Here is a 13,567-nt window from a genome sequence, read left to right on the forward strand (position 1 = left end):
CGGAATGCAGTTTTTTTCGAAGTTCGAGTTTTCATATTGAAAAAAAAATGTAAAGTTTTTATCTTCAAAAAAGGCGCACTTTTTTGGAAACTAACTTCGTTTTCCAAAAAGCGACGAAAGCTCGATTTTGACGTTGTTCGGTAAATGTCTTCATCTCTCTCTCAATCTCATACAAAAATTTCATACCAAAATTCTTAAAACTTCCCAAAAAAATGTTAATGAAAAATTGATGTTTTACTAAAAATTAATAGTTTTCAATTGGGGGTATTCGAAAACACCATAAAATCTCAAAATTGCTAAATTCTACGTATATAAATCAAATAATGATGGTTTTGCTCACTGCGGTTTTTTCAAATCTTCAGTTTTGTGTTTCCAAATAACTATGAAACTTATCCCTCATTTTCTGTCTATAAATTGCAAATGTGCTCCTCAACATCCCTAACATTTCGTTTACAATTTGGATATTTAAGAACGAATCTTTTACTGAGTTAAAGTGCACTTTTTTCCAAAGTTTTTTGACAAATTTCTCCAAAAATGCCATTTTAAAATCTTTGAAATTTCCTATCAATCTCATTTAATGAAAAATGGTAGTTAAATACGTTTCGTTTTGAATTTGAGTTTTGGTTTTTCAAATAACCATAAGTCTTTAGTGCCTTATTTTCTGCCAATCAATTGCAATGTAAATTGCAAATGTAGGCCCCAATATTCAAAAAAATTGGTTATAATTTCAACATTAAAAACATAACTTTTATTGAGTGAGAGTGCACTTTTTTTGGAAACTAACTATGGATTACCAAAAAGCCCAAAACCCCGTTTTTTTCAATGTTCTCCAAAAATCGCATTTTCAAAACTTTCCATCAAACTCTTTTATTGAAAAATAGTCGTTAAAAATGTTTCTTTTTAAATTTGTGCTTTGGTTTTCAAAAAAAAAACATGGAAAATCCTTTTTTGCTCATAAATACTGGAAAATAAATCCACTTTCATAAAAATTTGCCGCATACCTCTCTTAATACCAGTCAGAAGCTAAAAATTATCGCCTCATTGAAAATAGCGCAAACTTCTTCGAAAATCACCAATTTGAAAATTAAAATCACCTGAAAAAACTGCAATATATGGGAGTTTGAAAGTAAAGTAAACACTTTTGCTGCAGACAAAATTTGTCGCGTAACTCTCTTAACACTAGCGCGTTTTGAGAAAGTAGAATCTCATTAAAAAGCGCACAATTTTACCTAAGCATTGCGGCTAAACTACCGGCGGATAAAGAATTAGATGAGGATGGTTTAGTTAATATGTTTAATGAAATAAATTATTGTGGCATTGATCTAAATGAAGAGGAGTACGAACCAGGTGCGGTCTCAGCAAAAGACGTCGATGAAGAACTGGAACTAGCGCAAAAAGTAGACACTCATTTTCTACAAAATGACTTGAATGCTAAGGAAGCGACTTCTTTTTCAGCGAGATTTTAATAAACGCTCAACTGAGTATGAGGAGCTCTATAAAGCTTTTTATCACAACTCAATTCATTATTTATCGATTTCATTATATTAGCACGATTCGCCGATCTCAATTTGTGTCCAATACATTTAACATGAAACCTGGTCCAATAAGTAGGTAAACACAGGGTGTCCCGTAACCAGATGACCAAAAGGGCGCTGTGACATTATTTAAGTCAAAAGAAGTTAATCTGACCTAACTTTTATTAAAAACAAATGTCCGGATTATCTGCTATTGATGGTTAAAGGTCTCCGAAAAAACTAAATTATTTTGAAATATTTGTGATTTGTACGGTTTTCTAAATTTTTTTTAATAAGTGTACTTCAGTTTTTACCTTTTGAAATAAAAGTTTTTTGCTTTGCTCGTTTTGAAATTAATGCAACAACTTACCTAGATGACAAAACCCTCTCCTGAGTCTTTGTCTCTTCGTCGTAAAAGTACACCTTAAGATCATCACCAAAAGTGACAAATTTGGGAAATCTCGGATGATAAACGATCCCAAATGTTTGCCGTTTTTCCCGGATGGTATAAAGACACTGATTGAAGTTGTAGCTCCAACATTTCACACACCCATTAGCATCTAATATTTGATGGATAAAAAAAGCAAATGTGTTCAAATGGTATTTCGAATCACAAAGCTCTCACATGTGCCAGTATAACAGTTGGTGATCGGATATATTTTCGATACAGGGCGGTGTTTGATCGAGGTAACGGGGGCTCTGTTCTCCTTTACATCCCCATCGGTTAGTGTGAAAACAGGCTCTCCAGTTCCGCTTTGGTACATTATAATTACCCCGTCCGCATATCCGACCGCAATGTAATCGAATTCTTCATTGTATTTGCAACAGAGCGCCTCTCGTTTCCCATCTCTAAGAATCGTTAGTGCAATTGATTTAAAATTTACTATTGATCTGGACATTTTCTACTGAAAATTCATTGCTCCTAGAAACTGTTATGTTGGATGAAGGTTGTTTTAAATTTTTGCCTTAATTATCAAAGTAAATGGTTTTCCAACTAATTGACGCTAAACATGCTTCACAAATTGCTTTGCATATTCGTTTCCGTCGAGTGATAATGTAAACATATGACTTCCGACATGCGAAAGAACATTGACTAATAGCGAATAAATTAAATTAAGTGGTTCAGTTACATCCTGGAAATGATGCTGATCTTGCCATCTATTAGAATATTCTCTTTGGCCCCGCCTCTTCGGGACGCCTCCACCATCCTCCTTTCTGCTTCATCGTCTTCGTCTGGTTTCGGGCCGGTATCTTCATCCTTTTTTCGAACACCTGAAGAAGAGCGATTTTCAGCTTACACTTTTTAATATATTTTTTTGTGACTAAGTAAATGCTGTTTTACTTGCAAATCAAAAACAAACATAAATTGGCGAACCGTCGAAGGTATAGGAATATTTAAAGATGTGGATCCACCTAGAAAATTAAGGGCAGTTTGCTTTATAAGCTAGGATCGAAAGTAAGTCTTTACACACTAGGAGTAACTAGGAGATTAATGATAATTTTTAAATCTGTTTGAGATGGTTTAGCGATATTTTGTAGATATACCTAAACTTATAATATTCCGACAAATAGCCAATTTGAATCAGATTTTCTGCTTGCAAGATAAGCTGGCTTTTCAAGGAAAGCTACCAATAACAAAGTCGTTTTCTTAGAAAAATATTTCTCTCGTCACGAACACGCGTTTTCTGAGGCCTGAGTCTGTTTCCGATTTAAAACGTCCAGTATGCAGCTAAATTTTCTATTTTCGCAAAACTTGAAAAGTGTCTTATACAATCAATTCAACAATTGTCTGGTCTCAATTCATTCAATCTTAATTCGTTTCTTTCATTCGTTCATACGCTCTTATTTTGCCAGTATGTAGTTTGTAAGTGCAACTTCGGATATTGTTGATTGTTGTTTTGTTTAGGTCGGGACAGTTTTGTACTAGTATTATTTGGTTCTGGTTTTCCTGTAACTGGAAGTTGAAACAGTGCAGTTCTTTCTTATTCGACACGTTATTTTTACTATCTTTCTAATTTTATTACATTATTTTCGGTTCCTGACTGATGGTGGCGTAGAGACTATTTGACCGAATGCGGTTATTATTATGATAATCGGCTGTGAAATATAGTTTTTCAGTAGAAAGGCGGAATTTTGTTGAACTTTTACAAGCGTAATACAAACGAAATGGCAATTCTTTTAGGATTGCTTTCGCTTTGACAACTTTAAACTAGCAACAAAACTCTGAAGATTTGTCGATTTTAAAGCTACTCTATTTTATACCACTGGCACATCTCAAACGATTTCACAAATATTTATTAATCCATTTTTGGCTCATTAAAGCAAAATACCATTGCTTTTCCTTGCGGTTTTACGTCCTAAAATATTGGCAATTCATTAAGGAACACCGTCTAGAGGTGCGTTTTTCGGGTAAAATTTTCTTTCCCGAAATGTAATACTAAATTTACCTCCTGAGGTATTAACTGATGTAGCAGCATGAGGGTACAGCATCGAGGGAGTGACATGAGACGGGCCTGTTTTAAGTTTTTTGGGGGTTTGGGGATCGTCCGTCATAAACGAGGGAAGTAGGGATGGATCCTCGCTCTTTTTCGTCCCGCTATGCATTGTCACTTAATCAGTAGCACCTACTATAATAAAGTATTTCATATTACATAAATATATTGCAACCTAAGCCGAGGATATTTATTCAATTCCTTGCATGATGGGATATAAGAAATCACCATTACTGAACACATAAGAGATAGATTATTTAACCAATGTGTCTAATGTAAGATGAAAAACTATTTCTCACAGAAACACTTAAATTTGCCACCGATTATTTGCAGAATTTGTCCGCTTTTTAGGTCTGTAAAATCGAAGGCCGATCTTTTTTCTCTCAATTGCATAAAAGTAACTTTTTTCAGAAAAACTATACTTTTTCTAGTGCAAACACGACGAGTTCTGTATACCGGGTACCTGACAATTTTTATTAGCTTTACAACTCTTTTTGAAGGACAAAAATAGAGGAGAAACCATCTTTTTAAGAAGGTTAGATATCGAAAAGTTAGGTATCGAAATACCGCTTTGGGCTTTTCTCAAATAGGTTCATTAAAGGCACAAAGTCCTATAATTTTATACTGTATGATCGCTGCACGCTGAATTGAAATATTTATTTTATTCCTTAACCGGCTTTTTCCAAGTGCTTCAAAGATATGAATGTAAAAAAATATTTCACACACTGAAAGAGTGAATCACTTTTTGCATTGTCATTATTTCTCTCCCAAATATGTTCTTGCTTACATTTTTTCTGGACCGAAAAATGTATTTCTGCATGCGAGCAACTTCTGAAAATTCGAATCGACAAAATTGGGAGCCCGAATTTTTTTACATTTTCGCTTCTAACTTCGTAGTGTTTGGAGAATTTTTGCTAAAATCTAACTGGAAAATATACTTCTCGAAACGATATCGAACAGGTCAATATGACTTTGCTGATATTTTCAGCCGTTTGGGAGCGAATCCTTAGTCCGGAACTTTCACTTTTTTATCAGACTTTTAGTCGCTTTTACTATGAAATATAGGGAAAAAAATGGCGAAATTTAACCCATTTGGGCTCAAAAGCTTGAAGCGATTGCAACTAAAATTTGATCGATTGTTGTATGGGCTGAAGCTTAGGTGTTTGCGAAGTTTGAGCGCATCCAACTGATAAATGAGTTTACGAAAAAACATATGTTGCGAGATTAGCAATTATTCCAATGTAGTTGTGAACTGTGCAGAGTATCGCGAGATTTTTTTATGAATTAGGAAAACACCTAAAATACCCATTATTTCTTCAACTCCTGTTTATAACAGCGTTGTGCCATGATTGATTTGATTTGATTATACTTGCCTGTAATTATAGCTACAGCTTCAAAAGCATCTTCTATGACTAAAGTCTAAACACATTTAACACTTCTGTGCATATAATCAGATAGAACTATTTATTCTAATGTCTAAGGTTGTCACATAGTTTTTGTCAATGTCTTTATGTGCTTTTTCTAATTTTTCAGGAAGTTAAAAGCCAAGTTCAAACATTAAACACGATTTAGATAAGCATACAGTCCCTTTATTTTTACATCAGCTGACCAATATATTCAGCTCTTTTCAGTTTCGCCTTAAGACTAGGCCATTGTACAATAAAATTATCAGCCATATAAATAAGAATCTTGCCAGTTAAGGAGAATGTTTCAGTCCTGCACAGACTTTCAATGAAGACAATTTTGCTTTCGCGTATGAAAGCGCATCTCAATAAGAAGCTGATCAAACATATTGGGATGCAGGTGCCTGGTCCATTGCACAAAATCAAGTCAAATCTTAGTCTAACAACAATTGGAACAGAATACAAGATTGATGCTATGGTGGTTAAAACTGAAGTAAAATAGGACTGCCCTACTGAGCGGCTTCTAGGGATGCTTATGATGAAGTATTCTTGATTTAACTTGGAATGTTTACTTTCTTCGAAGCTTTGTACTTTACGCAAACTAGTCACATCGCTCTGGGCAATGATGTAGTACCTAGGTGAGTAGTTTTGCAAATTCACGTTTTGTAGAAGTCGCAACATTTCCGTAGTGTGACCCCCTGATCCTATGCAAATTGCAGTTCTGCATGGCTTGGTTCTTTTTGGAGCGACTTTACTAAACCCTGTGGTTATTTTGTGGATTACATAAGTTATTCGAGCAATCACAAGAATAAATGATAGGAGAACCAGCTCAATTTTCAGCTGAGCTAGAAGGAAAAGAAGAAACAGAGTTCAATTGATTCAGTTTTTCGATGAATCAATAGCATAGGAGAGTGCTTGTAGGCTCCAAGGAACTTACAGTCCATTATGGAAGTGTATTAGCAGATTTGCTTCAGAGCCTCCGTATTTTAAAATGCAATTTTCTTAATTTAGAGACGTGTTAGAGACAAATCGGCCTTAGTGTTGATATTTGGATAAATCGAGGTTAAGTCCACAGATCACAGAGGTTACTCTGTGATCTGTGGTCTTCATGTCAACAAAATCCATAACTGCGGCAGTGCCGTTTGTTGCTCTACTACTTGCAAATCAGGATTTGGTAATTCTTTGCGACATCAGGCCTTGATCTGCGCCGCTAAAATTGTGCTTACCTAATAGATAATATTTTTACTAATAACCTTTATTAGTGATGTTTTTAGTGAAAAGGTGGTTTTCCACCACTTTTTTAAATTAAAATTCCTTATTTTTTCCTGAGATATTAAAGTATGATCTGATGTCTCCTCTACCTGTCAAACCGTTGTCACTGTGATGCAGGCCGAAAAAAATTGCACATTTGCCAATTCTATGATTTGTGCTTTTAGAGACATTTTGTAGGTATGTATTTGGTTTAGTTTCGTCTAGTTTTTTCACTTTTTGTTAATTTTGGTTAGTATTGGCTAAGCTAGTAAGTGCCTCATTATTCTTCTCTATACAAAAGCTTGCTACTTGGGTGGACATTTGGCAAAATGTTATAAAATATAGATATTGCCCGTGCAACCGAACTGCGAACTATGATGCCGCCCCTTTGTTATCTTATGGAAAATAATTCAATTTCAATGAATGCAAAATAGTCGAAAGCAGCATTTTCGCTATAAACACCACTAAGAAAAGTTGTTAACAAAAATATTATCTGAGGATGTGCACATTTTTATCAGGTCTTTCCAGGATTTTGCTGAATAGATTAATTTTACTTTGGTAGAACTGCTTTTAATTTTGATTTATTTTTCAGGGTTAGTGACTTTGAGGCCTAAGCAATTTGCTTATAACAATTTGCAATATAACATACGGCAAATTGCTTAGGCGGAGAATAATACTTAATTAGTAATATTAATACTTAATAATAGTCCTGATTTTAGTTCACGGATTTTTTTTGGAGGACTTGGCAATCATCCAAGCAATGTCTAGCCGATGCGTCAAAGTTGTCACAATTCACATGTCATGGAACTCATGGATGATCACAAAAAGGAAATAGATGCAGGTAGGTGTTGAGTAACAGATATTTTTTAAAACGCGTTTTCGTTTATTTGAAACGTTTGGGGTAAGTTTTCCTGCAGTTATATAATTAATAGGATATCGTTTGAGCACTCAGTTCAAGCCCCCATAGGGCAATTTTACATAACCTACATTCTGTCTGCCTTTTGGGTACGCATGTTTATAAACAAATGTAGCCAGCCTGCTGAATGCTTTGATCCATCGTTGATTGGTTACAGATTTTATTGTGGTGCAAAGGAAGAATATGAGACGTGGGAAACCCCAGCAAGAACTGTATAAACCTGGTAGCGGCAGACTGCGACGCTCAGACACTGGATCAGAAACTGGAAGCGTCCAGAGCTTACACAGTGATTACCGATTCAACGACTATTCAGACAAATTGGACGACAGTGCCGATCGAAACAGAGATCAGCAAAGAAGAGCGAAGAAGCCAGAAAGAGAGTTCTATGTACCCAGGGTTGTCGCTGAGGCTAGGGGACAATCAAGTCCTCAAAGTTGTGCGCCAGACTCAGGTAGGTAATAATCAATCTTATCGCGGCGAGTTTGCGAATGAATGCTAAGGCAGCAATTTAATTTCGGATTAAAGGAAGCCTGAATGGTACAGACAATTCTTATGAGAAAATGAATCGATCGAAGAGGTACTCTAGCAATAGAGCACGTGGAGACAACAACGGCGTCAGGAGCAATAATCAAAATGAGTGGAGAGATAACTCTCCTAATAGAAGCTATAGAATGGATTCGGAACAACGAAGGAACAAATCCCCCAATAGGAGCTTTAGAATGGAATCTGAACCGAGGGGTAAGTGGTGATAAGATTCATAGCGCACTTCTTGAAGAACTGATTTAGGTGCCCAGATTATCAAACTATTTTAGGTGTCTATAACCACGCCTAACTTCTAAGAATAGTAATTCTAAGAAATTTAGTGTTTATCTTAAAGATAACCAAGTTATTTGCTATTGTTCGGTTTATAGCTGATTACTAGCCTTATTGATTGCAGCGTGACCGTGAGGGTAATGAAAACAAATCTTTGCTTTGTTGTTGTTTACCTGGGATCACAATTGAATTTTCCAGATTCAAAAATTGTTTTCAAGCAAACTGTTTATTATTATTATATTAAATATTATGACAAACATTTTAATATAACATTCGGAAATTTGTTGGGGGGTTGACCGAGAAAATAATTTAGAAAAATTAATTAATTAATCCATTCCATAATAGTACAAAATTATAACTATGTATTTATTGATGTATAGCACAATGATAACGCATTTTAATTTTTTTCCTATTAGTGCTGTTTATCGTCATTTCTGTCGTTTTTAATCCGATACAATTCCTGATTTTAACACTATGTATGTATATGTATACTCGACAAAAAATGTATATTTGTGATCATATTAGTGGGCAATTTTTCTCCTCAACTCTGATGGACATATTGAAAATATTTTATGAGAAAAATCAAATATGAGCAAGATGATACTCCACTTCATTATACGACCTTTCGTAGTATATTAATTGTAAAACGGGGTACCATCGAAAGCTCTTCAAGATCGCCGGATTTGCTAAATTACGGAAATCATAAATACAATTCGAATGTATGCCAATCATTTAAATTCAACTCTCGCATTTATTTTTCCGAACTCCAGTAACAAAATCTGTGAAGAACCATAAAATACATATTTGGTGATGCCTGATTTCTTCTATCTTCAATAAGTCGTCGGGAACTATTCATTTCGGAAAGATCGAAGCTTTCCAGATCTTCCTAGGATTAACAATTTAATTTTATGAGTCACAGAGGCGTTTGAACAAGGCATAACCGTAATTATCGCCTTGCTCATTTTTCTACTTGGGGCTGATGCCTCAGACTGACCAGCAAGTGTCTTTTGGGGCGAGTAATTTCCAAAAAAGTTCATTTATTAGATTATAGATGTGACATAAAAGCGGCTACGGCTCCCTTGTCACGTTTTAAATTATCAAGCCACCCAGCACTCTCTTTACAGTTTCGGTTAACGTAATATTGATTATATAAAAATTGTTTTTTTATAATAGGTTTTTCCCTTAATATTTCTCCTGACATTGAAGGACAAATATTTTGTAAGTGAGGGATCTGTGTCACATAATAACTGTTGAGATAAATTAATTGTTGTTCGGACTAAAGGTCTATATTTCGTAAACTTCGAAAATAAAAAACTTTTGCTTACCCTTGGATCTATAAGTAATAGTTCATAATTCGTTCAAATTTGGAACACAATATTTGTGGAGCTGGATTTTTAAATACTTTTTAACCCTGCCTTAATTATATGCCACTCGTGGTTCAATAACTAATTTGTGAAGCTTTTGCATTCCCCCTATTAAGGGTTCGAATTTCTTCTGGTGTATACAATGACTAAGAAATGTGAAACTATTAACAGCAGTGAGAATCTGTGTTTCTGGACATGTTTGTGAGCATCTGGCTTTCTTCTAAACTTTTTAGTGTCAATAAAAATCGATTTATTACAACAAGTTACATTCAGGTGGATTCGGCAATAATTCTAATTGGAACCAAGACATCGATCGTAACCGAGAACGAGACACTCGAAGTGTCGAACCGACGGGCGTGGGAAATCGCAACAATTGTGATGGGCCAAAATTTCTGCCAAAACCCCCAAGCGGTCGAAGGCATAGCAGTACCGGTAATTTCCAACACAATATGAATATGAAAATGTTCGAGCAGTTGGCACCCAGATTTAGGAAGAAATTCCTACAGGAAAAAGGCATGGCTTTGGACGATGCCGGATGGGACGGAAACAGTTCCGTTTATCAGGTAGATTAGTAATTTCGGCTTAAGACATTACATTCTATAATAGCGTTTTCGATTCTAGTCGAATAATTCGCAACAACACAACCAGCAAAATTCAAGCTTCCATTCTCTGGACGTCTACAGCACTCTACCTCATGCAAACGCTACCTCAACTTACAATTCAAATTCCAACTACCACACGTTGCCTGGAAAACCGCGCGGAAGAGGTCGCTATAGCTATCATGAGCCTGAATTTCAGCCTGGTCCAGCGTTTAGATCGATTACTCCCGATCGATCAAGGTAATTATTAAGAACTACAAAAGGGAAGTTATGTGATAGTTGTTTTAACTGTGGGTTGGATTTATAGTGTAGGAAGAAGTCCGGCAAGTTCACGCCCAGGTACTCCGACAAGACGGTTTGATAATAGTAGACCGCCTAATCATCCCCCAAGTCGCTCACAAACTCCTGTGAATCATTATCAGGATGACAATAGGCATGGTGGTGATGTATGGGGAGATCGAAATGGCCGACGGGGTGCAGCGAATTCAAACGTTTTTGATCGAACTGGAAGTAGAGCAAGCGAGCCCAGATATTCTGACAACAGAGAACGGTAAACAGTTTAGTTATTTGTCTAGATTTATATTATATAATCGTTGTAAATAGGGATCAGAGAAACAATGACTTTAACCGCCGAAGAGACGACGATAACAATAGACTAGATAGAAGACATGAAGCGGATAGAGAGAATGATAGATTTGATAGAGGACGAAAAGAGCATCATAGAAAGGGTGACAGAAGAAAAAAGAGTGGTAAATATTGCAGCAAAAATCGGAAATGTATTTTAAATTATTTCTACCACTCCAGGCCGAGATATGAGAGGGTCGAGTAGAGATCTTCCCAGGCCCAATTCTAGGGAGTCCCATATGAATAGTACAAATAGTACTTTTGCTAGTGATGTGGAAGGTACACTAATGACAAGCACAAACGATCCTTCTGAGTTCAATCAGCCCAGACAGGATCAAGCCGTAATAAGCAGCTCACCAGCAGAAAGCCTTGAAATTGAAGTGGAGTTTAAGCCAATAGATACGAACGTAACTTTCGATTGGAACGAAGAGATTGAACTGAGTAAGCTCGAGGCAGCTGCCAAAGCGATGACTAGAAGTTCTTCGGTGGCTAGTTTGCAGGATGTCATTTCTAGGTCAATGCCTGCTTCAGCTAGTGTCTCCACTAATGTGAAAAATAAAAGGTGAGAAATGCGGCACGTTTTTTTATGGATGGGAACAGGACTTTCCGTTTTGATTTTTTTTCTGATGTATTTTATCAAACATGCTTTTAATTTCACATACAGCTGTGAAAAGGGTTGAAAAGTCAGACAAACAGTAAATAACATCAATAATTTTATATAAAAATTATGTCGTAGTCTACTTGACTCACACATAGACTATTATTCCTTTTAGGAGGAGTGGACGGAGAAAAAGTAAGCAGAGGTGAGTGTTTATGTGCCAGAAGTATGTTGATAGTATTATGTGTATGGCACTCCTCAGGCTTGAAGTTGATCTGGTAAAATTAAAAAAAGCTGCTATTTTTTGCATAAAGCGTAATTCGGCCAGTATGTTCTAAAACAGTAGTCAACTGAATTATCTCAGTTCAAATGCGGAAGTTTCTCAAGATAATTTCTTGTGTGCTAGAACAGGGGGTGTCAAACTCAAAAACTATCTTGGGCCAAATAAACAATGCTTAACTTTAGGTGGGCCGCAAAAAATCAATGTTAACAAAATATGTATTTTGCTTCTATTAATTTAATTGTAATAAACATATATGTATAAAGTAAAGTTATAGTTTACGTTCTGGTACTTCCGATCTCTTCTCTGCTACTATCTTTCATTTCCTATACCGGGAGAAATTTTATTGGCGGGGACTGCTTTCAAAATTGACCCAACGTGAGCGTTATTAATACAGTTTCGGTCAGTAGATTTAGATATAGATAGTATTTACATTCATAACAGAAAATAAATGCTCGCAGTGGTAACTACTTCCAAACATGGAAATAACTTCATATGCCAATTTTCCAGTATTTTCAAGTCTTGCCGGTAAATATTTGTAAAATTCAGGCACACCCACTTGAATTTTGCCTTCAAATTTGAATCGCACTGAATATCATTCACTGCCAAGAGTTGCAATATAGAATAAGTCACGAAATTGCCGGTATTTCTCGGAATATACTTCTAAATTCATTCAAGTTTTGTTCAGCGAGTATCAAGAGGTAAACGGCGCACACTGAACACTTTTGAAGCTAAAATTTCAATTTAACGCCGGGAATCAATAAAATTAGCTTGTTTATAAATTCTGCCTTTCTGCTCTTTCTTTCACCATTCGTATTGAGGCGAAACTTAAAAGAGCCACAAGTTTGATACCCCTGTGCTCGAGAATTGTACAATTTTCGCATAATTTTCAAGTTCAGTAGACAGACGCTTAGTTCTACACACATAAATGTCATGCCAATCGGATTTTAAATGTTTTTTTTGTGTATGTGCATTCTTCTTGTATGAGCGTGTAAATTTTTTTTAAAGGTCACATTTAAAGCGTTACTTTGATTTTCAGAGGCGGCATTGATTATTTGGACAAAACTCTGGCTCATCAAAATGACTCGTTTCGCGGAGGAGACATTCGGGATAGAGATTTCAAGTGAGTAGATATTAAATTTAATGTACGGGGTTATTGAGCTTATGGTAAAGTTACATAGTTTATAATACTCTAATATATCTCTGTATAATAATCTCTGGATCTCTATTAAACATTTTTTAAAAGTAATGCACGATCAGTATGAATTAAACAATTTTTGATTTAACATCACCATCATAACTAGATCACTATACATTTCATAAAATAATGCCAATTATTTATGACGGTTTTTTTAAGTATGTTCGTTTTATTTCATCTCAACTCAACCTTCATTTGAGAAATCTAACAGTTGTTTAGACATAGGTCCCTTTGGTATTTCTATAAAAGTATTTCATAACTTAAATTTTCGGATTTGTTTCAGAGTTCCTCATGATTCTGGTTCAGGTCGGCATGGTCGACGTAGACGATCTTCTCGTGACACGAGAGATGTGAGTTTTGACCGGTTTCATAACAAATCTCGCGGACCGAGCCGAGAAGTTAGCTTTGATCGATCCCAGTCTGGGCAAACTGGCAATTGGAGAGACGAAATAATAAGAAGCCGACAAAATTCGGAACGAGAAGGTATGAACAGAACGTGCAAGTGATTATTTGTG

At 35.7% G+C, this 13,567-nt stretch overlaps 3 protein-coding genes across 8 annotated transcripts in view; 1 reads left to right on the top strand and 2 right to left on the bottom strand.

The window, feature by feature from the left end:
* LOC109539532 overlaps positions 1-13,567 on the bottom strand; it is a 49,658-nt gene that overhangs the window by 2,617 nt on the left and 33,474 nt on the right. Inside the window, exons 1-5 of one of the 3 annotated variants that reach the window (XM_048666697.1) lie at positions 5,380-5,497; positions 3,962-4,138; positions 2,645-2,786; positions 2,140-2,363; positions 1,885-2,074 (exon numbers count right to left, since the gene is read on the bottom strand). In XM_048666697.1, coding sequence (XP_048522654.1) covers positions 1,885-2,074; positions 2,140-2,363; positions 2,645-2,786; positions 3,962-4,118 — 713 coding nt within the window. In that variant the 5' untranslated portion in view covers positions 4,119-4,138; positions 5,380-5,497. Of the gene's footprint in view, positions 1-1,884; positions 2,075-2,139; positions 2,364-2,644; positions 2,787-3,961; positions 4,142-5,379; positions 5,498-13,567 lie in introns of those variants that run through there. The other 2 variants (XM_019907323.2, XM_048666698.1) reach the window with 2 other exon arrangements.
* LOC109539535 (UDP-N-acetylglucosamine transferase subunit ALG14 homolog) lies at positions 5,574-6,506 on the bottom strand. The gene is made up of 2 exons (XM_019907328.2): positions 6,347-6,506; positions 5,574-6,254 (listed from the first exon to the last, which is right to left on the bottom strand). The coding sequence occupies exons 1-2, from the start codon at positions 6,351-6,353 to the stop codon at positions 5,602-5,604; spliced, it is 660 nt and encodes a 219-aa protein (XP_019762887.1). The 5' UTR covers positions 6,354-6,506; the 3' UTR covers positions 5,574-5,601.
* Positions 7,380-13,567, top strand: part of LOC109539534 — a 40,812-nt gene continuing 34,624 nt past the window's right edge. The window contains exons 1-11 of one of the 4 annotated variants that reach the window (XM_048666693.1): positions 7,380-7,501; positions 7,734-8,027; positions 8,102-8,314; positions 10,027-10,316; positions 10,375-10,592; positions 10,660-10,902; positions 10,956-11,101; positions 11,157-11,538; positions 11,750-11,779; positions 12,894-12,977; positions 13,336-13,535. In XM_048666693.1, coding sequence (XP_048522650.1) covers positions 7,432-7,501; positions 7,734-8,027; positions 8,102-8,314; positions 10,027-10,316; positions 10,375-10,592; positions 10,660-10,902; positions 10,956-11,101; positions 11,157-11,538; positions 11,750-11,779; positions 12,894-12,977; positions 13,336-13,535 — 2,170 coding nt within the window. In that variant the 5' untranslated portion in view covers positions 7,380-7,431. Of the gene's footprint in view, positions 7,562-7,733; positions 8,028-8,101; positions 8,315-10,026; positions 10,317-10,374; positions 10,593-10,659; positions 10,903-10,955; positions 11,102-11,156; positions 11,539-11,749; positions 11,780-12,893; positions 12,978-13,335; positions 13,536-13,567 lie in introns of all 4 variants that reach the window. The other 3 variants (XM_019907325.2, XM_048666695.1, XM_048666694.1) reach the window with 3 other exon arrangements.

The sequence above is a fragment of the Dendroctonus ponderosae genome, unplaced genomic scaffold (genome assembly GCF_020466585.1).
Source record: "Dendroctonus ponderosae isolate FM_Combo_2020 unplaced genomic scaffold, Dpon_F_20191213v2 Dpon_F_20191213_5, whole genome shotgun sequence".
Classification (NCBI taxonomy): Eukaryota; Metazoa; Arthropoda; class Insecta; order Coleoptera; family Curculionidae; genus Dendroctonus; species Dendroctonus ponderosae.